General features: G+C 51.4%; 2 protein-coding genes across 6 annotated transcripts in view; one reads left to right on the forward strand and one right to left on the reverse strand.

Annotated features, from left to right (window-relative positions):
• UBXN10 (UBX domain protein 10) lies at positions 1 to 10,989 on the reverse strand. Its single transcript, XM_038531762.1, has 2 exons — positions 10,844 to 10,989; positions 1 to 6,049 (listed from the first exon to the last, which is right to left on the reverse strand). The coding sequence occupies exon 2, from the start codon at positions 6,032 to 6,034 to the stop codon at positions 5,180 to 5,182; it is 855 nt and encodes a 284-aa protein (XP_038387690.1). The 5' UTR covers positions 6,035 to 6,049; positions 10,844 to 10,989; the 3' UTR covers positions 1 to 5,179.
• Positions 10,198 to 24,594, forward strand: part of PLA2G2C (phospholipase A2 group IIC) — a 21,372-nt gene continuing 6,975 nt past the window's right edge. For 2 of the 5 annotated variants that reach the window (XR_005356103.1, XM_038531766.1), the window contains exons 1-4: positions 11,023 to 11,194; positions 18,129 to 18,229; positions 20,176 to 20,320; positions 21,993 to 22,096. Coding sequence is in view for 4 of the 5 variants with exons in the window: in XM_038531766.1 (XP_038387694.1) it covers positions 11,112 to 11,194; positions 18,129 to 18,229; positions 20,176 to 20,320; positions 21,993 to 22,096 (433 nt within the window). In the remaining variant the exon portion in view is untranslated. Of the gene's footprint in view, positions 10,396 to 10,532; positions 10,727 to 11,020; positions 11,195 to 18,128; positions 18,230 to 20,175; positions 20,321 to 21,992; positions 22,097 to 24,594 lie in introns of those variants that run through there. The other 3 variants (XM_038531764.1, XM_038531765.1, XM_038531763.1) reach the window with 3 other exon arrangements.

A 24,594-nucleotide genomic window follows, 5' to 3' on the forward strand; every position in this document is an offset into this window, starting at 1 on the left:
TCTGCTCTGTTCATTGATAGACTTAATAGGTACCTGGCATATAGGTTCTTAGGATATACTTGTTGAATGAAATTGTTACAGATGATTTGAATAAGATGAAGCCTTGTTGGGAGCTCCAGGAAGAAGGCAAAGAGCAAGCTGAGGCCCAGGCTGGGTTGGGGGGACTAATCAACCCTCTACAGAGTCTAGATCCAGAGGCTTTGGGGACATGGTATATTTGAAGTCTGGTCTAGGGGGACATCTAGTTCCAAAGCTAGATGCAAGGCTGGAGTCGGGGCAGCAGGTCATTCCCATGAGTTTGTTGGACACAAACTGGGCAGTAGAGTTGCTGCATTCGCAGCATCCTCCCAACTGGGCAGTAGAGTTGCTGTATTCGCCCATGGTTTGTCCGCAAGTGGCTGGCCACTCTGGTTCCACAGAGGGCAGGGTCTAGAGCTGACCTGGGGTGCCTGTCAGTGGTACTCACCGACCAGAGCAGGCCTCCATCTCCCTCGCGGGACAGATGCCAGAAGGTGCTGTTCTCAGCCGGTCACAAAAAGGACCAAGGCCTTACTGCACAGATCTCCTCATTGTAAAAAAAACAAAAACAAAAACAAAAACAAAACAAAACAAAAAAACAGGTGGGCATGAAAATCATGAAATTTGGAAGCTTTGTTAATTAGGTCAAAGGACACTGGTTTTATTTGCCCTCCCAAGAAGAAATGCATCCCCAGTCAGCTGCTGGATTTGAATGAACAGAATGGAGGCAGGCAGGAGCGGGAGAGGTAAACGATGTGTCATTTCACTGGAACCAGGTAGATTAAGTAACCTTGGCCCGTAAGCATGCCCCGAGAGTTTGATGGTAATTGATTTTCAGCGAAATAGTGACATTTTTAGTTGCATCTCTTCTCAAAGAGCAATGAATGGCATAGGAATTCTCTGTACACTTTTTCCAAAAAAAGGGCACTTCCTTCCTTTCATGCCCTTCCTTCCTTCCTTCCTTCCTTCCTTCCTTCCTTCCTTCCTTCCTATGAACATTGCTTCTGGTCAGTGCTTCTCCCTGCCCACCATGTGTTTGTTGCTGACATGTTTGCTCATTTTTGAAGGAACAGTCCATTATGGTGACGTCCACTTGGGTAAATCCCAACTTGTCAAAACTATCTTGCCTCTTTTCTCCCTCGAGGCTTAATAGACAATGTGTCCAGAATTTGACACCTCTCACGATATCTATGGCTGCTGTTCTGGCCCAAATTGGCACCATCTCTACCCTGGTCACTGTCAAGGGCCACAGCTGGTTTTCCATCTACCACACTGACCCCTCCAGTCTACTCTCAACACAACAGCCAGAGTGCTCCCGGCCGAGCACAGCAGTCCTTCTGATTGAGGCCTGCCTAACCACACCCATGGATGGTTGTCTATCAGTGGCTCAACTTCCTGGGACAGGATTCAAGTGTGTCCGAAAATACCTCCAGAGACTTGACCTTCCCCATAAATTGTTCAGGAGCACCGCCACTTCCTGCACAGTTTGAAGGTAGGGAACACAGAGGTGTGTCAGAAAGGGCTGCCAGACACTGCCCTAATCAGAAAAGATTACGCCAGTGTAGACGCAGAACACCCAATTTTATTTTTATAATGTGAGTTATTGTCTTGTGTGTTTGTGAGTCACTGAGGGTCGGCTCCGCTTGGATGTTGCCAACGCCTCCGCAGTGGCCTCTGACCTTTGTGGGTTTGGGTTGGTTCTGACTCGAGGCGAGGGTGAGCGGGCTCCAAACTTTGCACTTGATGGTGGTGTGTTACTCATTGCACTGGGGAGACAGATATTCCTGCTGGCTTCTCAGACTGATTACAAAGTAAGGCTAAGGTGGAATCATCTAGTTTTCTTTGCAATTCTATTGAAAAGGTAGGACAGTAGATCCTCTTACCCTATGAAAGGCTCATCGAAACTACACCTCATGCTACGGGAAACCACACACCCTTTTATCTCAACTTATTAAAACACTGTGTAAAGCGAAACTTTGTACCTCTCGGGGCAGCATGGCTTTATTTGACACTAGAAACCCACTTGAAATAGTGGTAAGAGCATGGACCAAAGTGAAGCAGCTCAGCTCCTGGAGCGCCTACGTTTGTAATGCATGATGGGGAGAGAGATCTGACAATGGACTTGAAGGCTTTTAATTATAATGGAAACTTCAAGACTTGTCTACGTTTCTTTGTTTGTGGAGTATTTTCTGCAGGTTCTCTGGAGTGACAGTCACGTTCACCTGCATCTCTTCATCAGGACTGCCCTGGCTTGCCGGCTGTTGGCTGGATCCCCAGGTACTTTCAGGGCAAGGACTGTTGTGTTAAAACCACCTGCCATCTGTTGGTGAAAATTTTTTGGATTCTAAATGATGAGTCACTTATTTCTCCTGCTGTTCCTTCTGCTGCCAGGACTAATTTACCTCTTGGACTGTAACAGGGGATATGCTGGGAAAACTGGTCTTGAAGCTTTGTCCTATGCAAAGTTCACATCCCTAAAGACCATGCTTCCCGGTGCCATCACTGGAAAGGTGGACTTGCCTTTGCATTTCCACAAGACGGCGAGGAGACAGCAACAGTGTATCTGACCCTCACTCCAGGGTCCTTCACGGATAAAGCTACCTCCACCAACTTCAGTCGCCTTGAGGTTGAGAGTCCCAAAGCAGTTCCACATTTCCTTGCCAATGCCAGTCACCTGTGAGTGACACAGGAAAGATCCTCAGTGGCCACTGGTTCAATGAATGAGGTCTGTGACTACAGAGTGGTCACCCAAGGCCACCAGGAGTAGTGTGCTGGGCCCAGGTTAGCCCATCAGGCCAGGGTGGCCATGTGGCAGTGCCACCTGTAGAGCCACCCCTCTGAAATTCTGATGGAGCTGTTCTTGCCAACCTCTGAAGGAGAGTACTTGGAATGATTTTTAGGAGGAATTCAGGAGACTCTTGCCATACGGAGCTCGGTGCTATCATATAACCTGAAAGCAAGATCTGTGGGAAGGGTGGGAGCGGGGAGCCTGGGGACGAGCACTTGGATTTAACAGCGCAGCCAAGTGCTTTTCCCAAGAGGTCAATGGGCCCCTCTGTCCGCTAGAGCACGGTGGCTGGAGTCCTGCGCTAAAATAGAAGGCGTGCTTCTCCACTGACTCAGCTTCACGCAAATCAATTTTTATTGTTTCACCATCCTTTTGTCCAAAAGAAGTTTATTAAGGTGGCTCAAGTCTAGTTCTGGTCACGTGTCCTAAGATACCCTAAAATATTTCTATGTTTCATGCCTTCCACATTTTTTGCCACCCCCAAATCCCAAGCTAAATAGCAGCAGCAAAGCCCTAAGTGCAGAAGATTCTAGCTCCCTGGAGCATGCTCCGTTTCACTGAAGTTTTCTACAGATTTCCTGCCTGAAGAGATTACCGAGTCCCAGGTGGGTGGGATTTTATTCTTACCACAGAGTAGGTGTGATTTTGCAGGAGGCTCTTCCTCCAGCCTCCTAGATCAGAGGCAGATATGTGCCTGAGTCCTGGGTGGGAGGTAAACCTCCTGTACTGTGAGTACCGGGCTCGAGCCTCCCGTCCCCTCTGACATGGTCGCTGGTTGGGAGAGGTGGCCAGTTGCGTGGGCCTGCCTGAGGCCCTGCAAGCCCCAGCTGACCTTTGCAACCGAGATGGTATTAGGAAATTTTACCACACATTCTGAAATAGCCCACTCTCGAGTGATCTGGGTGGTGTGGGATGCGGGTAGGACAAGGCGAGCCTTCTTTAGAGGAGATGAAGTTGGCATTAATCTCGGTGGCTGAGTATAAATTTGCTGGAAGTAACATTTCCAGCCACATTCCTTATCTAGGTACAAGATGCACTTGCTGCTGAGGCTGTCACGCCGATAGGCTTCTAGAACGCCTGCCTTCCCTGTGTACTCAGGAGCAGAGAGAGGCGCATCGGTACTCGGGGCTTTGGGATGGCTGAGATCTTGAGGGATCAGTTTCCCTAATCTGGATGGCGATTTGGCTATAACGAGGATCCAGATGAGAGGTGGGACTCTCGCTGAACTCCCGATACAAGAGAACTTTGGCAAATTGTCCACGTCACCACTTCAGAGTTGGAAAACCAAACAGGCTAAGGCATTCAGATGTACTTCGTGCCCATCAGACACTTGGGCACACGGTCTCTCAGTACGGGGCGCAGCCAAGTGATGCCCAACAGAGGCACCCTTGGTCTCGGGAGGTTCTGAAATCACAGAACAGGGACACTGGTGTCCTCACACCAGGGAGTCTCTGTTTGAAGGAGGTGAGACGCTGAAACCATGTGTCCACACCCAGATAGGCCAAGGGGGGCCTCCGGTGCAAACTGGTACAGACTTGTAGGTTTGGGCGGTTCAAAATCAAAAAGATTCCATTAGTGACAAAAGCAAAGGAAATCAGATTCCACTGGTTTTTCTCAGTTTGGGAAGAATGTTGCATGCAGAGAGTAGCTACCGATATTTGCAAACCTACTTATTCTCTATCTAAGAGTAGCTACTTGGCTAATCCACGATTGCAGAAGCAATTTACTTTCTCGCTCTCAGACTATTTCAGAAATGTTGATGTGTTGGGGGATTTGTATTAGCAAAAGACCTGTTCTCTCCTCTGAAGCCACATCACACAAACAGTAATCCCCAAGAAACTCTAGCCACCCGATGCCAGCAAAGGGGGCTGCTTCTAAGATAGTGTCAACTGCCTGTTTCTTAAAGATGCTTGCGAGAAATACAAATGCCAGTCCGACATTTCCTGAGCCCTGGTTATTTACCAGACTAGAATCCTCTCTGGGAAGTGTTTAATCCTGCATCAAATACAGAAAGGCAAACCATTGGCTTCAAGAGAGCGAGGGTTCGTTGTAAAAGCAAGCAGATGCTCCCGAAAGGACCCAGCTCTGGGGAAAGGAGGAGGCCTGGTCACGGCGGTTTCAGGAACAGCCCGGGTACCTCGCCAGTTCGCCCCAGTGCTGGAGGGACTTTAACAATTGGAGGAGAACCTTCTCAATACGCTTGGCGCACGTGCAGATTTCACTCCTTCAGAGGAGGTGCTGTGAGGACGAGTCCCAAGAATCACAGGCGCACCAGGTTCGCAGGGCACTGGGTACCGAGCTGCCCGGAAGGCCACAGCACCCAAGCGTGCTCCTTACTCCGAGACCCAGGACTCCAGCTGGGTGGCTGTGGACTCAGGGCTCCCTGTCCTCTTCTTCCTGTGAGATGCCCAGCACCGACTTGTGGGGGATTTTGCACTCCTGCAGAGATCTGCTAAGGTCAGAGAAACGTCTCCTGGGCACCTCCATGGTCTCGACGCTGCAGTGGTGGTAGGTGGCCTGGTTGTTGCGCTCGGCCACAGCAACCACGGTCTGTAAGGCGTCAGTGGGCCGGAAATGGTGAACGAACCTTCGGCCCGACGGGGATCTGATGGCCAGCAGCAGCCTCGCCTCTCCGTCTGATGGCTCCTCCAGGTCTCGGGCCCTGGATGACATCTGTCTCCTGGTTCGGACGATGACTGTCCTCTCTGGGGAACAAGCTCGAACTCTGGAGTCTTCTTCGCTTGCCTTCATGGTGCCCGTCTCCTCCCGGTAGAGAGCCTGGATGCTGCTCAGCTGCAGCGAGCCGGCCTTTGTGGCCACTGCGTCCACAGAGCCCTCCTCCAGGGTCTTCCTGTTGATGGAAGGGAGGACTCGGTATTTATTGAGGGAGGAGGAAGCGCCCATGGGCACCTGCTGCAGCAGCTCGGGGATCTCGTCGGGCGCTCCCTGGTTTGGAGACCTGGGTGCGCAGGCTCCGGGTCTCTGGCTGCTTGGCGACTCACAGGGGACGGCCGGGGGCAGGGTGGCCGGCGCGCGCGGAGAGCACAGCTGGGCGCCCTGCGGACCCTGTGGTTTGTGTGGACGCGGCCGCGGCCGGCCCTTGGCGGACTTGGGCCTTGGGACGTGCATCTTTGCCGAGTCGGGCCGCCAGGCGAAGCCGTCAGCGGCTGGGCTGCCAACGGGGCTGCGTTCAGGGGCCGCTATGTTCACAGGGTCTTCTGTGGCCATTGCTCCTCAAGACCCCTAAGGAAGCGGAGGAAAGACAAGCCGCGGGTTAAACTTCCTGGGACTCTGGCCTCCAAGCCCTTCACCCCCAGGTGCCGGAATTAGTGCCAACCGGCATGGAGTTAGGTGTTTCTCTCTGGATTTCGAGCATGGGGAGAGGGGCACCTGCTGCCGTTTATTCCTTCGCTCGTTCATTCATTTCAATCACTTGGAAAAAAATCAGTGAACCAAGACCGAGGAAAGACAGGTGTTGAGTCCACAATGAGAAATTATTGCCATGAGGAAATAAAGTGAGAGTGACTGGCGGGGGGTGGGGGGGCTCATTCTTATTCTTATGGGGTGGGGGGCTTTAAACTGAGAGACCAAAGGAATGAGAAGCAACAAGCCATGTGACAATCTAGGGCAGGGGCTGGCTAACTTTTTCTGGGCACGTTTTCAGCTTTGGAAGCCACATGATCTCTGGTCCAATGATTCAGCCCTGCCCTTGCAGCCACTGACCCGGTTCCCCTCGCCGCCCCCAGGCCTTACCTGACTCTTCCTGTCTACCTACACTTTAATCTTACTTTGTTTTCCTTCCTCCTGTCTTTTCTTTCAACCTTGGTAGGTGGCTCTGCACAAATCACTCCATGTAAAAAAATCCCTCCACCACCCTAACTTTGTCACCAGGGGGATGGGAAAGGGGAGGGGAGCACTGTTGAAAATTGGCCCCTTGGCCAGAACTCACAGGGAGGTATGCAGGTTCTAGATGAGGGGCCAGCAAACCTTTTCTGTAAATGGCCAGATAGCCCATATTTACAGTTTTGACAGCCATAGGGTCTGTCACAACTCCACAAGTCTGCCATTGGAGGGTGACAGCCGCCATAGACAGTAGGTAAACGAATGGGTGTGGCTGTGTTCCCATAAAGCTTCATTTATGGACACTGAAATCTGAATTTCATACAATTTTCATGTGGCACAAAATATTCCTCTTCTTTTTTTTCACCCATTTAAAAGTATAAAACCTATTCTTAGCCCACAAGCCACATAAAACTGGCAGCAGGCCACATGTACCAAACTGTGTCTTAGACCAACTCCATAGGGGACTCTGGACACGTGCTGATTCTACAGATGTATGAGCCAGAAGGGCAGAGCAATTGCCCCATGGTCACAAAGCCAGCTATCAGCACAGCCTGAACTAGAACCTGGGTCTTGTGACACCAGGTCCTATTCTGGAGGACCTAGGCTTCACCTTCTGTCTTCCCGGCTACCTGGTGAACACTTTGAGGGCCTCTTTAGGTGGGTCTCCTACGCTAAGGGTGCTCATGAGTGCTAGCAAAATCCCACAGAAGCCCCGTGTTCCCAAGCTCGGTAGGGGCGTGGGCATTTCTCTACTCAGGCCAGAATTGCCAGATCAGGTCTCCTTCTCCCTCCTCACCACCTTGGTGACCCCTTCATTAACAAGGCTACCACCACCACCACCCCCCCAAGGCCCTGGTTACATCCTTCCCAGGACACTGTGGGGAGGGGGGATGTCTAGGGCTCCCCTCCTCCCTTGGAATCCTGACCACCACTGCACTGCTGCTTTCTGCCCATAGGTTGACCAGGTCTCTCCCCGCCCTCTAGAGACCTTCTGGTAACTTCTCAGTGCGTCACCATCCCCAAGAAGTAGCATATTTGAGTACAAAGGAACCAGGACCTGGTGTCCCAAGTCTGGGGTTCTGTTTCAGGCTCTGCAGAGAGTTAGCTGTGCTACCATGGGACCATCATTCTACCTTTCTGATACATCTCTTTCCCCATCTATAGAATTAGCCATATGACCTTGGAGACATTATTTAAATACCTCTAGCATCAGTCCCTTTATCCGCAACAGGATGGTAGTAATATGAAATAATGTAACCAGGGCTATAAGTTCCAGGCTTGGCTTAAGAAAAGGTAAGGTGCTTTTGCTTTTGTTTTTGGTTTTCTGTTTGTTTAGCGCTTTCTATCACTTTATGTCCAAAAGTCTTACCTGTTGCTGCAGAGCATTTTCCCCAGGAGAGGGAAAAAGTGGTTCTACTCCTAGTCACCTCTAACCAGCTGGGCTTATTTTGGGACGTTCACCTGCCCTGCCCACTGCACAGAAACGCCGGAAGGCTGATTTTAATGAGCTACAGCCTCTGAACTTGCCTCAAAAATGCAAAATAATGCTTTTCTAATAACGCTTTCTAATTCCACACTTTCATTGCATCCTCACCTCAAACTGACTCCACGCTACCTTTGTCACACAATCCTGAGCAATGTAATGCCAGCCTTGCAGCCTTCCATTCTAACATTACCGTTCGGTGCCTCTCACCCATCTTGCCAAATTTTAGAAAGTATCCTCTCCCTCTCCATTAAGACCAGACCCAAACAAAACACAGTCTTCCCCTATATCCCCGAGGCACTAGCCAGTTCAAAAGCTGTCCTCCATTTCTTTTTTTTTTTTTTTTTTTTAATAATTATTTTTTTTTTTATTTATGATAGTCACAGAGAGAGAGAGAGAGAGAGGCAGAGACACAGGCAGAGGGAGAAGCAGGCTCCATGCACCGGGAGCCCGACGTGGGATTCGATCCCGGGTCTCCAGGATCGTGCCCTGGGCCAAAGGCAGGCGCCAAACCGCTGCGCCACCCAGGGATCCCTGTCCTCCATTTCTTAACTTAAAAGCCTCTGTGTTCGCTTTACCCTGTCCACAGACGGGGTCTTTCCACACTCCCATCTTCCACTTCTCGCTAGGCTTTCACACCCAGTCTGGCTGCTGGGAGTTCAGGAACCTTCTCCTTGGCATGAAAAAAGCCTGCCCATCTCCTTGTTAATTTAATCTATTTTCTGATCAACTGTGAAAAACGTGGTTTCTTCCCTGTTGGTTTAGTTCTAAAGTCTTTCCCTTGCAATTAAGCAGCTCTGCACTTTAACTCAGGATGACACAAGAAGGTCATAATTGTCCAACTGTTCTGCCAAAGATAAGCTCAACTCGGGAACCAGCTCCCCTTCTCGGCTCACCCTCCCCGCCTCAAGGAATGGCTATTAATTTGCCACAGCTTCTACAGAATTATCACAGACTTGGCTTCTAACTCCCACACATGCCTCGGGACGGTTTAACTGTCAGTAAGTTTGGTAACTTAGAAACCTCTTCCTTAACAACTTTGATGAGGAAAGTCATGTGTTCTTGCAGGCTCTCTGCTGGATTATTTTTAACAGTAAAACTTGAGTATGTGCATGCACTTTCTATACCTTTTGGTACTATATAATTATCCATGTTCAGGGGGTGTCATATTCAAGACACCCTGGTCATAAGATAACATGACTGCGAGCTATCTCAGAGAGAGAGAGAGAAAAAAAAAAAAAAAAAAACCTCAATTATGACTAATTCCTATAAGCCCACTCATGGTTATTTAGAGACTAACACCTCCTTCAGGTAAAACCATTCCATCGAACCTGCTTTCATAACCCACTGCCTCCTCCCGAGCTCGGGGACCATCTGTTACATGGAGGGAGCACCAGCTCTCCCCAGCATCTATCCCATGGAGAGGGGAAGCAGGGGAAACAGGTGTTTGGGGACCCTGGGCCAACAGTGCCTCTGCAGCCACACCTTGGGTCCCCGAACCCTGCCCATCCCGCCCCTGGGGCCAGGAAGACTCACGCAGAGCCCATCATTATCCCGGCTCAGCTCGTTTCCCCACCTCTAGGCCTGGCAATCGCTCAACCACAAAGTGATTTGACAAGACCTAGGTGTAGGCATCCATCAAGCTGCCAGCTGATTAGGCAAGTGGCCTGTTTACTTAAACAGAATAGCTGCACCCCAGAGGCTTGCTAGCAGTCAGGAAACAAACATTGGTAACTGTTTCCAGGGAACTGCCAAAAGGGCAGGCACCCATTCCTTAAGATTACTCACCCAATCAACTGGAAAGGGAGAACATGTGACAGGAAAGGCTGAGGCCATCCTCCTGCTTTCCTAAGGAGCCCCCCCCCCACCCGCCCCTCAGCACAGGGTCAGACCACCCTCATCCACTCACAGCCCAAATCTAAACCCACGGTAAACGCAGTAAAATACACCCACCCACGTACCATCTGCTGATGTATACCGAGGATGCATACATTTGAATTGGTCTTTTAAAAATGTTTATCAGTTAATACTATCCCCTGCCAATCCCCACCCCGCCCCCCTGGTGAGGCTGTCAGGATGAAAGGCATGAAAGGCACTCAGAAGAATCAACAGGAGATGGTAGTTGGCCTGAGCAGGAGAAAACTTTGGTACCATTCCCAGTTCTACCCCCGACTAAATGAGTAGAATGCACTGTCCCACGCAGAGTGCCACGTTTCAAAGGGGGAGTGGAGAAATTGGACCGCAAGCCATCAAGTGATCAAAGGTTTGGAAAAGGCAGTGGGGACGGTTGCAGGAGCAGCGTGGGGAGGGGCAGGTGGAGGAGGATAGCTGCAGAAGATCTTCCAAGTGCCCGCAGGCCCCTCTAGACCGAAAGGGGCTGGAACAGCAGAAGCAGGCATTTGGGGGAGGGGCAGGAGGGGACGTCTAGAAAGTGAGAGGCGCCCAGGTGAAAGAGCACGGGTCTGGGGGAGCTCCGGTCTGGTCTGGTTCGGGCCTCTCGGTGTGCGGGACGGCCTCTGGTCCCCGCGGGTCGGTGTCCCCGTCCAGGCCCCGGGGCTTCCGCGGAGCCCGGGAGCTGCCCCATTCCTGCAACGGTGAGCTGGGCCGGGCCTGCGTGGCCCCGGGAGTGGCCGCTTCTCCCCGGGCCCGTCCTGTCCCCGGGGCGTCGCCCTGGCCGTGACCCTGGCGGTGGCCGTGGCCGGCGCGCTCACCTGCCGCTGCTCCATCCTTGCTCCATCCGCCTGTCCGCCGGCTCCGGCCGCTGGTAAACAGCCCGCGTCTCCCGGGCAACGCGCCCGAGGGGGCCACGTGCTTCCTTCTGGGCCGCCCAGCCCGGCCCTGGGGCGAGCAGGTGGGGGGGGGGCTCCTGGCTCCCGTGACCTCGGGGCAGGCCCCAGCCCTTCAGTGTTCCCGGCTTGGGGGGCAGCTGCTGGACTGGTTTCCTGCGAACCCTACAGGCTGCCAGGGTGCTTCTAGGGCATGAGTCCAGCTGGGGCCTTGTCTGTCCTCAGGGCAACCCCTCCAACTTCCTCATCAGCACCCCCACTTCCATCCCTTCCTTGGTATCAGTTGCTTCTGCCCCTGCTCTGCCCCTCCTCACCTCTACCCCTACGCTTCTGGCAACCCCAGTCACCGCTACCCATTTGTCTTTCACCCCACGGTGGAAACCCCAGCCCGTTGCCCTGTGCCCTTTCTCCCCACCGCGGCCTACCTCTTCCCTGCCCTGTCCAGCCCGAGGCCCTCTACCCAGACCATTCCCTTAGGAGAGTCCCCCCTGCGCTTCTCCGGGGGCCTCTCCATCCCTCCCACCTGAGGGCTGATGGAGTTTCCATCCATCAGTCCACCCACACCCAGGGGCTGGAGAAACCTTGACCAGCCGTGGTCCTGGGGGTAATGGAAAGATGTGGTCTCCAACTTCTACTGGACCCTCAACACTTCAGAAGAAATCCTTCCACTTCCCACGGTTCCGTCCTGTCTCCTCTCTCCTCCGCGGTGACTTCAGACCTGTCCTCTCTCCTGAAACCTCTCCTCTCTTCCCTCTCCCTGCCCCTCCTCCCACATAGAAGAATCCCTACTTCCCTCTTCAGGGAGAAAGTAGAAGCCATCCTATGGAAGCCTTCTTAATGTCCTGCCATCAGACTACACACTTGCCTGCCTTCCTCCCTCTCTCCTGCTCGAGTGGGAGGGGACACGTTCTCTGACTCTGTCCAAGACCTACGGCTCCTCCAGACACCACCCCTACCCCCACCCCACCCCCAGCCAAGCCAGTTCCCTGCCACAGGGCCACACTCCAGCATTGCTCCTGCTGTCCCCGATACCTGGAAGATCCTTCTCCATCCTCCCCACACTTGGCTTCCTCCTTTCTTTTGCCTAATGCCCACTCACCCTTCAGATCCCAACTTGATGGATGAAGACTCTTCCAAAATGGAATTGAGATGGCTTCAGAAGGAGCCCTTACTGGACTATTATTGCCTGCCAGGCACTGTTCTAGATTCTTGGAATATGCAGATGAATAATTTTGTGACTACATTATTGGAAGATGATGTTAGTAGACATCCAAGAACCAAATTATCAGTGGAGAGGATTAGGATTCATTACCTAGCATTGTGGCCAGATATTTGCTATCTAGTGTATCCCAGACGCATGGACGCAGGATTACAGTAGGGCACAACTCTGACCCACCCACAAGATGGTCACAATTTGGTTAAGGAGGCCTGTCACACACCCCTAAAGAGTTACAAATCAGATTGTTTTCCATACAGTTTGAGCCAAGAATGGAAGAGCGGGCGCAGGCTGGACGTGATGATGTGCCAAGCGATTGGTGCTGACAGGAAGTTTTTCAGGCCCAGGGAAGGAGGGGATCATTTCAGCAGTGATGTTTCTTCCCATCTCAGAAAAGCAGTACCTGATTGTGGGAGCTGCTGGGGGGCAGGCCTCCTGCTAGGGTCACCCGCTCACCCGCCCTGGACATCCAGGGTGGCATCTGAGGCCCCAAGAGGTTGCAGGAGGTGGCGGTCTTAGGAGCTGTTGGCTTTGCAGCTCCATGCTGGTGGCTTATTTCTTGTAAACGATTCTGTCAGAAATATCTAAGCAATGCTCTTCAGGCCTTCGACGCCCACCCAAAAAAGATTAAAGTAGATTCTTCATCAGCTATTTTAATATCACCTAAGAATTATGCAATCTTTTGGAAAATCAAATTTGCTTCTCACCGTGTGTGTGTGTGTGTGTGTGTGTGTGTGTGCGTGCGCAGGGAAATGGTGCTTAGGCCTAAGGTCTGTTTAATATTTAACAGTATGGGCCCTTTGGTCTCTGGTGCCATGTGATGTGCAGTGCCAGGGGGAGGCTGGAGGGAAAGAAAGGAAGCCAACTCGCCAATTGCTGTGCCTTCCTCCTCTTTAAAGAGATCTACCTTTGTCTCCCCTTTTCCTTTAAAGAGCGTGTCTTCAGAAGACAAACCCTATAATGCCTGGTCTCTGGTGGAACCGCAAAATGGATTCTCAGGAAATGTGGCCAGAGGTCCCTGCACCACCAGCTTAAATGTGGACTCATCCTCCTTTCCAGCCACGGTTGCCTTACTCCTCCACTGACTCCATGAGTTCCAGCCAGCTTGTTCCCCAACTGGGCCTTCAGTCTTTTCATCTCCAGGGTCTTTCTGCTCTTGCCTGCCCCACCCCACTTCCTTTCTCGAAGTTAATCCAAACTTACTGATCCCCTGTTAAAAAGTCTCCTTTTTCACGAAGGCCTTTCCTGACCACCTCCTCCCCACCCCCAAACTTCATGGGCTTTGGCTGATCCCTTTTGGTCTAGTGGAACATGCCCAGGATGGCACCATGCACCCTCACTACGTCAGTTCCTCCCATCTTCAGTGCTCTCTTCCAGAAAGGCATCATTGGTCTCCTTTGCCATAGAAAACAATTGACCTCAGGGTCCCTCAAGTTAATGAGTGGGAGAGCAGCTCCAGAACCCCAGTCTGGCTGATTCCAAAGCCCACTCTCTGTACCCCCAGAGCCCCACCCCGGCATTCCCACATGGCATCTTTACCTGTACCTACCTATTGCACTGGTGGTGAGGTGGCCGGTATGGCCCCTGGAGTCCAGGCTTGAGTGTGAATCCTGGCTCCACCGCTTGCTAGCTGGAGACCTTGGGTAGCTGATGACACTTCTCTGGACCTCAGTTTCTATCTCTGTAAGAATGTAGGTGGTAAGAATGGGAGTGTGGCAAGGGTGAAATCAGATTCAACCTGGAAAGTTCTTAGCACAGTGCTGGGCACTTGGTGAGCACTTGGTGAGAACTAGTGCTCATTATCATGTTGGTCTCATCCTACAATGTGCCCCTGCTTTAGTAGGGTATGAGCTCCTACAGGGAAGGAGCCTGTGCCTGTGTCTGAGTCCCCTGCTTGGCTGACACAGTGCCTGCTTCATGGTAGGTGCTCAGCAAATCAGAGTTAAATTAATGAAGAGGCAATGCTGATTCCATAGCTGGCTTTTCCACTGAGGGACTGGCTAGGTGCCACTTGGTATCCCCCAGGGATATCTAGTTTGAAGTCTAAATGACCTCCCCCAGGTCTGGGCTCAAGGCAGGAGCTTCCGTCTCTTGGCAGCTGGTCCCCAAAGAGCAGTTGGCCTCTTTTTGAACTAGCAGCCTCTAGATTTTGGAGTCTATACCCAGTGTCCTATTCTGTCCTCGATCCCACCAGATGTGTCGATTGAGACCACGGATAACCTTGATCTCAGAGGGGGGGACCAGGTGTGTGCTCTGGTAGGGAGGCCCAGAGGCTGGCACAGTTACTATATATCCTGATGTTTTGGCTTCCCAAGGGGACCTGCAAAAGGGAAGTTTCTGGGTAATGAAATTTAGCTCTTAAAGTACTACAGGTTTCTACGGTTTCCCCATATTATTGGAAAACATCCATAATGTTCTCCTTTCCTGTCTTCTTAAACAAAACATAGCAAACATGGTAACTCACCTTGGCTACTGTTGACTAATCCCAGGTTGTTATCTCTGGAACTTGTTGAATCTTGCTGGCAATCCACAGGGGGTCAGGCGCATTGTCTCCACCTGACAGATGATGCAGCTAAGGCTCAGTGCACTTCAGTGGCTCTGCCAGGAAGTATAGAGCCCTGCTCCAACCCTCTTCTCCAACAGAGAATCTGAAGTTATTTGCCTTGCGCCTTTGCAGTCTCTTATACAATGCAGCCTTTTCTTGACGACTTGACATCAATAATCACTCCAAGCTGATGTAGCTAGAACCATCTGCCCCTACACTCGGTGGCCCCAGGTCCATAGGCTTGGTCAGTTCTTGTTTTGATCACTCCTGTCTCTCCCTTGCCTGCCTGCCTGCCTGCCTACTAACAGCCGCCACTGTAATCCCCTTCCTGTTCTTCCGCTGGGGCCGAGAAAGAGAGGCTGACCCCTTGCTGGCATCGTGCCTCAAATAAGAGTGTTCGTGGCATCTGCTTGGATGCTTGGGTAGTTTTGGTTTTGTTTTCTCAGCCCTGTTTTAGATAGGTAGAGCCCCTCGGCCCAATGACCCACAGGGAAGCAGACAGCTAAAGGTTAGGGATGCCGCCTTTGGTGTTGACACACCTGAGTCGAGTCCTGGTTCTGTCGATTTGCAGGACAAAATGCCTAACCTCTGCCAGTCTCTATTCTTTCATCGACAAGCTGGGTTCATCATCTAGGCCACGTTGGGAGCATTAAAAGAGGGTTTAAAGAGATAATCTACAAGCTGTGCTTAGCCCCATGCTGGCCCCCAGTAGGGGATAGTTTTGTTTATATTTCTGTAACTTGAAGCATGATCATATTCTGATCATTCATGCATTCATTCATTCCTCAAATATTTATTTACTTCCATCTCTCCATGCCTGGCTTCCTTATCTGCACCATGGAGGTAATAGCAGTATTTCTCCAGCTGAAGGCCGTGAGGACTTAATGAGTAACTGTATGTCAAGTGCTCAGAAGCCACCCAGGGTGTAAAAATGGGACACCACCAAAAGTTCCCATCCTCACCATCAGTACTAGTGTGTGTCAGGCCCCACCTGTGCTGGTTAGGTACTAGGGATAAAGAGGTGAACAAAATAGAATGATCTTTCTTTCCTCCTTATTTACTCCACGGGGAGAAAAGCCAACCCATGTGTCAGCATAGTCTGTAAGATGAATTGGTGGGTCTGAGAGCGGTAGCTCACGGAGACCTGCCAACTTGCTGGCTGCTCCCCCAGAGGCTGGCATTGGAGTCCATGCTGCCTTCCCTACCATGTTCTTGCCCTTCATCAGATCCCTGGGCTGCTGGCCCTGTGCTCTTGCTTTGGGCCCAGCACAATCTAAAGCACCTGCAAGCAATCAGTCAAAGGGACGAGCCATGCCGGTCTTGCCTAAGTCATAGTGTGAAGGCCGGTGTCTGTGAAAATGCCTCAGAATGCCACATGGGCAAGAGGTCTAGGCAGGGAGCCTGGCGAAGTAGAAAGAGCACTGAATTTGGAAGTTGGGACCAGAGGTTCAGTCCTGGTCCTGCCACTTGGTAGCTGCATGTCACTTTTCTCTGAACCTTGCTTTTCTCAACTGCCAAGCAAGAAGGGAAGGTGATAGGCTCTACCTAGTAGGGTCACGTGGGGAGCAAAGGAGTGGAATATAAATTTAAGATAATTCAAGTCCCCTTCAAACCCATCCTTTTGGACGTGAGTTCACTGCTTATCACTCTACATGGGCTTAGATTGGCCTCCCAGGACACAAACCCTGAGACAGAGAAGTGCATTCTCAGGAGGCTCCTAGGAGAGACACCTGTCAGGAAGTGAACAAAGCAAGACTGGAGAGAGGGAGAAGCTGACACACAGGAAGAAACTGATGTTCAGAGAAGCTGACACACAGAGGGAGAAGCTGGCACACAGAGGGAGAGGCTGGCATACAGAGGGGAAAGCTGGCATACAGAGGGAGATGCTGACATGGAGAAGCTGGCACACAGAGGGAGAAGCTGATACAGAGGGAAAAGCTGGCATATAGAGGGAGAAGCTGACACACAGAGGGAGAAGCTGACACACAGAGGAAGAAGCTGGCATCAGAGGGAGAAGCTGACACACAAAGGGAGAATCTGGCACACAGAAGGAGAAGCTGGCACAGAGAGAGAAGCTGGCACAGAGAAGAAGAGCTGGAGCACAGAGAGACACTGATTTCATTACCAGTAACGCACCCAGGTCCCTTTCTTTGTCTCTCCAAAACGTCATCACCTGCTCATTTAAAAGACGTATGTGCCTTCTTCTTGGACTAAACCATCACACGGTTATTTTTGCAGATTCAGAAGAGGAAAGGGAGCCAGCCCAGAGAGATGGAACCTAATTTAAAAACCTCCCTGCGGCACTTGAAACAGAGACTGGCTGGGACCAGGACTGGTCAGGGCCTAGCCGGACAGCCTCCAGCAGAATCTGGGCAGAGAGGGCCAGAGGTAGCAAAGACCCCTGATGAACTGGCCCTGGGGCTCTGCAGCAGGACACTCATTTTGAAGTTTTCCTGGGAAACTTTGTCACAGAGAGTAAATCTAGCCAAAGCTCTGTACCTGCCAAATTCTCTGGGCTCAACGGAGCTATTGTTCATACTCCAAGTCCTGCTGTTATCAGATCTAGCCTGATTTCTGATGGGCCACATCAAGACCACTTGAATTTAGAGAGAGCTGTTGCCAGAACGGGGATAGGGGTGGGGGTGGGTCCTTGGGATGACAGGGGATGCCCAGCCCTCCTCTGTTGTCCTGTGGGAAGCGAGCCATGTATGGGGACCCTTACTGTTGCTAAGAGTAATAAGAGGGGTACGTTTCGCTGTCACAGCATTTCACAGTATTGAGCAGCTTTACCTCCATTGTTTCCATAGGTCCCCCCAAGTCGTGAAGCTGGGGGTTATGTGGATTCAAGGAAGCTGTTCTGACTCTTGTTTCTCTGTCTCTAAAACTACTACAGAGCCTTTCAGGTTATAAGGATTAACTCATGGAATACCCGTGAAGACCCTAAAGAAAACAGTACCTGGCATTAAGTCACGTCTTAATAAATGTTCGAAATTACTGATAGGAATTTTAGACTCACTTGATAGGAGAGGAAGCCAAGATTCAGAGGGGCTAAGCTCCTGAATGAGATACCTGATACCAAGGAAGAAAGACATGGGCAGGGGCCCACCGTGCAGGTGGGGCTAGACTTCCTGGCGCGAGATTTCCATCACGGATCCCCCCACCCATCCACCCCAATGACTGTAAACTTGGGAACAGAGGAAATGCTGACTCCTCAAAAGAAAAAAATAAAAAGAAGGAGTTGAAGGGATGATGTTGCCAGAAAAAGAAAAGAAACACTTGCACTTTTCAGACAACTGAGTCCTTCGTATCTTTATATTTAGGTCTAAATACCAGAGGGGGGATCATATTCAAAGATAAATAGTTTTAAAAAGGATCCCTTTGCTCTGAGCCCTGCACTGTGATTGGGGTTTTGCACCCACATGGCCTCACCTCATTTTGGTCTTTTTCAGGAGTTCAGCTGGCAGAGGAAGGTGCGATCCTGGTGCCTCTGACCCCCTGGTGTCCTCGGGAATGAAGGCCTTTGGGGTTCTTGTGGTCTTCGCCTCCTGCTGTAAGTAGTATGGAGCTGAGAGAGCTCCAGGGCGTCCTCCTGTCTGGGTGCTTCTATGTCTCTGGGTGGCCCCTCCTGATATGGTGTCGAGTGAGGGGAAAATCAGGTGTCACTCAAAAGAGAATCAGGAGTGGAACAGGCTCCCACCAAAGTCCTCCTCCTTCTGTTTCTTCTACAGAATGGATTGGCCCCAGAATTGGGACCTCAGAAGACTTCTAGAAAATCAAAGATTCCTAACCATTTGCCAAGAGAAAGGGTCTTTGACTACTGTTTTACCACACACCCCCTTTGGGAGCCTTTTTTTTTTTCCTTTGGATGCTGGTTGGCTTTGTTTAAAGTCATGTAGATTCCAGAACAAAAGCACAGACATATATCGAGCTAATTTAAGGACAATTAATGCTCATCAGAAAGGCTCTCATATGGTGACTTATGGAATAATGTGTAATTATAAGTCATTGCTACCAGGAGATCAGATAACACACCTCTGCAAAGTGAAAAAGAACTTACTAGGAAACAGTGTTGGGTTTGTTGGGAAACGCTCTGACTCTGGTTTGATGAGTTTGATTAGTAGAGATTTCTCGGGGTCTGTTTTTCTGTTTCAGCTGCGTAGCTTTCGGGTCCCCAAGTCAAAACGCCAAAAGCAGAGCTCCCGTATTCCCTTAATCCATGGTGGAATTTAAAAAAAAAAAAAAAATCCATGGTGGAATTTACAGTTTTCAAGATCATGGTGGGTTTGGGGGGGTCCCCATAGGCAGGGAGGACCACTTCCACAGCCCCCGCGGTGACCCCCCTCCCCAGATCAGTGCCAGAGGCGACCCTGTTCTCTCTCTCTGGTGCAGAAGGGTGGAGGGGGGTTGCTGCTTGGACAGCAGTGACCACCCCAAGCTTCCATCCCCTCTGCAGTGCTTCACGACAACAAAACCCGCAGTTTCACAAGGGAAGTCTCTCGTGAACGTTTCCCAAAACCCTCTATCTCCGTTTTTCTTCCTTAAGTTCATGTTTGCATGTTATTGTATCGCAAAATGAATATCTGCAGGCAATGAAAAAGTAAAATAAGTGATTATCAACAAGATAAAGCCACCTCTCATCCCTCCCAGGCCCACCTCTCATCCCTCCCAGGCCCCAGAGGCAACCGCTCTTAAGAGCCCGATATACATGCTTCTAGGCTTTTCCACACATACATTTCAAATGTTTTAATAGAAAAGTAATACATGTTCATTGTAAAAAAAAAAAAAAAGTCAAACAGCCTTAAAGTATATAAACGGTGCCTCTCATCTTCTCCACCTACTTCCTCAATCCCACTGCCCAGAGAGATTGCTATTAAAAGTAGATGTTTTCAAGTCACCATTTAGTTATTCTCCCGTCAGTGGATATGTGGGTGGTGTTCAATTTTTTGATACCACAAGGGACGCGCTGCAGCAAATATCCCTGTGTGTGTGTGTGTGTGTGTGTGTGTATATATATATTCTTCCCCCACTTTCATAAACATTCTGTAAAAAAAAAAAAAAAAGTAGATTGAGGGTATCTTTTCTGCCTCTTAAGTATTTTGTGTCTCCTGGGAGATTATAATTGCCTGATGATATTTGTAGGTTTTGGCATCTCAGGCTTTGAACTTTTCCCGTTAATGTTGTATCAGACCCAAGGGTGTTTCTGCCTAGGATGGTGGTTTTTCACTTTGCGGGGGAAGACATGGTTGGCAGTAATGTCCCGAACATCATGGAACCCGGGTTCTCAGCCTCAGCTAGCAGGAAACTGGCTGTGGGACACAGTGTTCGGATCCTATTACCTTCCCCATGAGAGGGGCTGATGATCCCAGCCGTGCCCACATATGGGGGCATGTTTTGGGGTCTCCTGATGTCCTGGATGCAAGCCCTCTGGGTACAGGTCGCCAGGCTGGGCTTGTCCTCACCACCCTGTTGTCTTCTTTCTTATTTTCTCCCCGGCAGTGATGTCTCCTGCCCACAGCAGCTTCTGGCAGTTTCAGAGGATGGTCAAACACATCACAGGGCGGAGCGCCTTCTTCTCGTATTATGGATATGGCTGCTACTGTGGTCTTGGGGGCAAAGGGACCCCCATGGATGACACTGACAGGTGAGTCCAGAGGCTCCAGGCCTGCCTTCCTCTGATTTGCACTGAAACCCAAGCCTTCGGGGTGGGGTGGGGGGGGCAGGGTGTTAGGACTCTCGCACTGCAAGGAGCAGAAGCCCGTCTGGTTTGCCGCTCTGCAGCCGCCATCTTGAAGCTCTTGTGTTGGAACAACACGCCCCAAATTCTCATTTTGCACCAGGCCTCGAAAATTATCTAGTCAGTCCTGCTCAGAGCCCCAGAAACATTTGCACTTCTCAAACGTCACAGCAAACGTGATCTTCTCTCAGCAACCCAGTTTTTAGGATTAGAGCACAGCAAGACTGCCCTGCTGTCTCCCGGGCCTAATTCCACATTCCGGGAGAGAGAATCCCGGTGGCCCAGTTTGGAAAAGTTGTCCATCTGGGCGAGGCCACATGGTCCAACGTGGCTGCCAGGCCTACTCTTCAGCATGGGGATGGGGAGCGTGAGTCCCAAGAAAAAGTGGAGGTTGGCATAACCTGGCGAGGGCATGGGGAGGTAGGTGACAGATAGTTTGCACGTCATTCATTTGAAGGGAGAAGAAGCCAGGTGTTTCTTGCCACTTTGAACCTCACGTGGACAAATACGTACCTGCTGCAGGGACTGAAATGTCGCTCTTGGAGCTTGATTCCTCTGGGCTGGACTCCTGAGAGCATGGAATATTCTAGCGGGAGGGACCCCAGAGCCCTGCAGGGGACCTGACACTACCCATCATGTGTGATTTGCATATAGGGCCTAACTTAATCCTTACATCCAGTGGCCCGGGCAGTTACTATCCCCATCTTACAGGCGCCAACCGTCAGGACCTGCTAAACCTCCTGGCAATGTCTAAAGACACACCAGCCCCTGAGTGGCCAAGTCAGGATCTGAACAAGAATTTGCTCATCCCCCAGTCCCGGCCCATTGAGGCTCTGCGCCTCCCCTTTCAAGCCCAAAGGCTGATGAGAATTTTAAAGCACCATGAGACAAAGATGACAAACAGCAAAGAGCCCACTTGCAGGGAGTGATGAGGACAGGAAGGACCGAAGTGTCTGGTCCGGAGCATTTGCTTTTCCCTGTCTTGGAATCCAGCCCCCGGTCTCGGCCCTCCTGCCCTTCCTTCCCTGGCCAAGCAGGCCCACCTGTTTTCTCTTCTTGGTGCTCTCCCTTTTCCTGCTCCAGGCCACTTTGAACATCGTGAGAACAAAATCTAAAGGACTCTGGGGGTTTTTGCTGAGCCCTGTCTCCTCAGGGACTATCACAGTGCTTGGCACATAGCGGGTGCTTAGGAAAAAGTTCATTCCATGAATGACCGAGTCCCATGGACCTAGGTTTTGGCCCCAGGTCTCTCATTTTCCAGCTGGATAATTTTAGGAAATTCCCCTCTTAGGATCTCATCTCCTCCTCTACAAAAGAGGGATGATGATCACACTTCGCGGGGTTTCATAGAGGAGCTAATGAGGTAGCAGAAGTTTCTAGAAAGAGCTCACTGCCAGTTAGTGGTTATGTTTATATTGTTAATATTTTTAGGGACTTCCCTCCTTATTGTCAATGCCGTCTCACTCCAGGGAGGAGATGGGGGAGTCCTTTCCAGATTGCACCCTCCGTCTCCACCCTGCTGATGCCCCAGGGCCCACCCACTGGGGAAACCCCTCACCCCCTCTGGTCTGGCCCCCAGATGCTGCCTGGCGCATGATTGCTGCTACGGGAAGCTGAAGCAGCTCGGCTGCCAGCCTGTGCTGAACGGCTACCAGTTCCACATCGCCAACGGGACCGTGGTTTGTAAGTAGCCCTCTCTATGGGGAAATGGCTTTGAACCCGGGCCTCTCCTTAACGTCTGCCTCCTGGCAGAGGCGTGCTTTGTGACAAAAAGTGACAATTCTAGGAATCAGAGCTTCCTGGGAGCCCTTGCTTGGTCTCTGGTCTCTCCTGTCCACGGCTGTCTCTCTAGCACCCTCTGGGAGCATGCAGCCCCATGCCTGGGGTATAGTACTTGCTCAATAAATAGTTGTTGACTTCAGATTACACTGAATCTTGCAGCTTTGCCTGGCAACTGTTGCCGTTGAGAACATTCCTCCTTAGGTCTGTCATGTGTCACCTAAGCAGCTCATCTGTCTTTCGGTTGGACAAATATTTGTTAAGGGTGACTACATGCCAAGCATGGGTAGGTGCCCTGGGAGACACAAAAGTAAATAGGAAGGGTCAGGGAAGGGAACTCATGTGTCATCGAGGCCATTCAAGGAAGAGAGCAAAGGACAGGGTGGGCCAGTACTGAGTGTCCAGCAGGTGGGGAGTGGCCCCTGATACCCTAGAGCATATCTCTGGGGCTGCTAGGGTGTGGGTGTGTGTAGGGCAAGTTTGGTCAAAGCACATTTGAAGTCACTGGGCCTTCTCGTGAATGCCCTTCATTCCAATGGCACCAGTGGTTTGAATGCCCTTTAGGGCAACTGGCTTCCTACCTGGCCTTGTGGAGGTGCATGGACCCCTTTCCTCCCTGTGCGTATTTGTGCTCAGCTATGAATGTGTCGTAGTTCACCTGTCTCTTCCCCAGGTGAGGGAACCGCCACCTCCCTTCCCTTCCTCTCTGCTCAGAGCCCAAACCCCAGCAGCGCCTCCTACCCAGAGCCCCAGCTCAGGACACAGCAAGATTGACCAAGCGTTAGGGCTGTGGGGTGTCCGTGGTCCAGTGATGAGACCTGAGTCTTGGGGGGTGGGGGGCTCAGACCCCTGCTTCTCAGCCTCCATGGCCCCCAGCCCCCAGGCACACTGTCGACAGGGAGAATCCTCTTTTTCCCACGTGAGTTCAACGAGGCTTCTGTGTCGGAGCTCTCTGGCCATGACTGTGCTCACACCAGAGCAATGCGTCTTCTGGGAGGTCCCCCAGGCCGCGTGCAGGGGATGGGATCCGGACCTAGTGAGGGGTGGGGTCCAAGGGAAGAAGGTCGGAGGTTTCCCCCAAAGTATTGTTGACTTTGGCACATGATGCCATTGGAGGCAGAGACCGACTTTCTGGCAGCCTCTTCCCACCTTTCCTGGCCTCACCTGGCAGGAGTCGGGGTTTGGACTGGGTGCACACACACACAAAAGGGGCCTCTGACTCTTCTCAGCCTGGTTTATGGTCTCACTTCCCTATGGTTTCTTCTCATCTCTTTTCCTCTTGATCATAACATATGTCATGTCAAGCGTTACCTTAAAGTGCTTGAAAAGTTATCACTTTTAGAGAAAATGTACTTGAGGAGCTCTGTCCTCTGATGCCCCCATAAGGTTCAGGGACTGAGGAAGAAGGGAAAAGGTGATCTGAGGAGGGAAGTGGAAATTCAGTAGGTGCAGAAGACCTGCCTGCACCCTGGTCCCAGGCTCAGGGCAAGCCTCTGCCCTCTGCACCTGGAGCAGCTTTTTTTTTTTTTTTTCTTTGAGCAGCTTCTTTAGCAATCCTCTTGCCCCTCCCATGTAGGGCCAGAGCCACAGCATGGGGGCCCCAGGAGATGCAGGAGAATGATCTGGGGTAGAGGCTGTAGCCCACCCCCCACCCCCGAGGTGGCACATGGAAACATCTTCTGCTTGGCACCTGCTGGGTGGTGGTGGGAAATGCAGGCAGGGGCTGAGAGCTGGGCTGGAAAGTTTGCAGCCTGGGCTGTGCTTTCCACCGATGCTGCCAGGAAGCCAGTTGCTCCCAAAGCTTGAGCAGACCTTCTGGACTCCAGAGCCCTGCTTAGGGAGTTAGCACGGGGAGGAGACGGATGCTTCCCCATCACCACCAGGGCATCACCATCCTCCTCCTCAGCTGCCCCAGCCAGTGCGTACCAGGCCAACTCCCCCATCCGCCCCACTCCACCTGCCAAAGCCCTGCTACCAGGAGCAGGGCTAGGAGCTGGGTGATCTGGGTTCTCATCCTGGGTCTGCTGCTGCTACATGCTGAGCCCACGAACCAGACCCAGTCACATTCATTTACTCGTCCACTATTGCTTGAGTGCCTACTGGATGCCCATCCAGGGCCAGCGCTGTGCATGGGCCAGGGCACAAAGCAAGGCAGCCTTAGGTCCTGTTTTCCTGGCATTCTCCAGGGCTGAAAGCGCCCTTAGAGACCCTCTAGACCAACCGCTCATTGTAGGGACGGGAGGCTGAGGCCCAGAGGGCATAAGAGTTTGATCTGAGTAACAGGCAACATTAAAACACATGTGTCTTCAGCCTTTCCAATGCTCTGGAACATACTGCTTGGCCTGAGTTTCCTGGGCCTGAGTTTCTTTATCCATAAAATAGGTATATTAGCAACAGCTTCA

The sequence above is a fragment of the Canis lupus genome, chromosome 2 (genome assembly GCF_011100685.1).
Source record: "Canis lupus familiaris isolate Mischka breed German Shepherd chromosome 2, alternate assembly UU_Cfam_GSD_1.0, whole genome shotgun sequence".
In the NCBI taxonomy this organism is placed as follows: domain Eukaryota; kingdom Metazoa; phylum Chordata; class Mammalia; order Carnivora; family Canidae; genus Canis; species Canis lupus.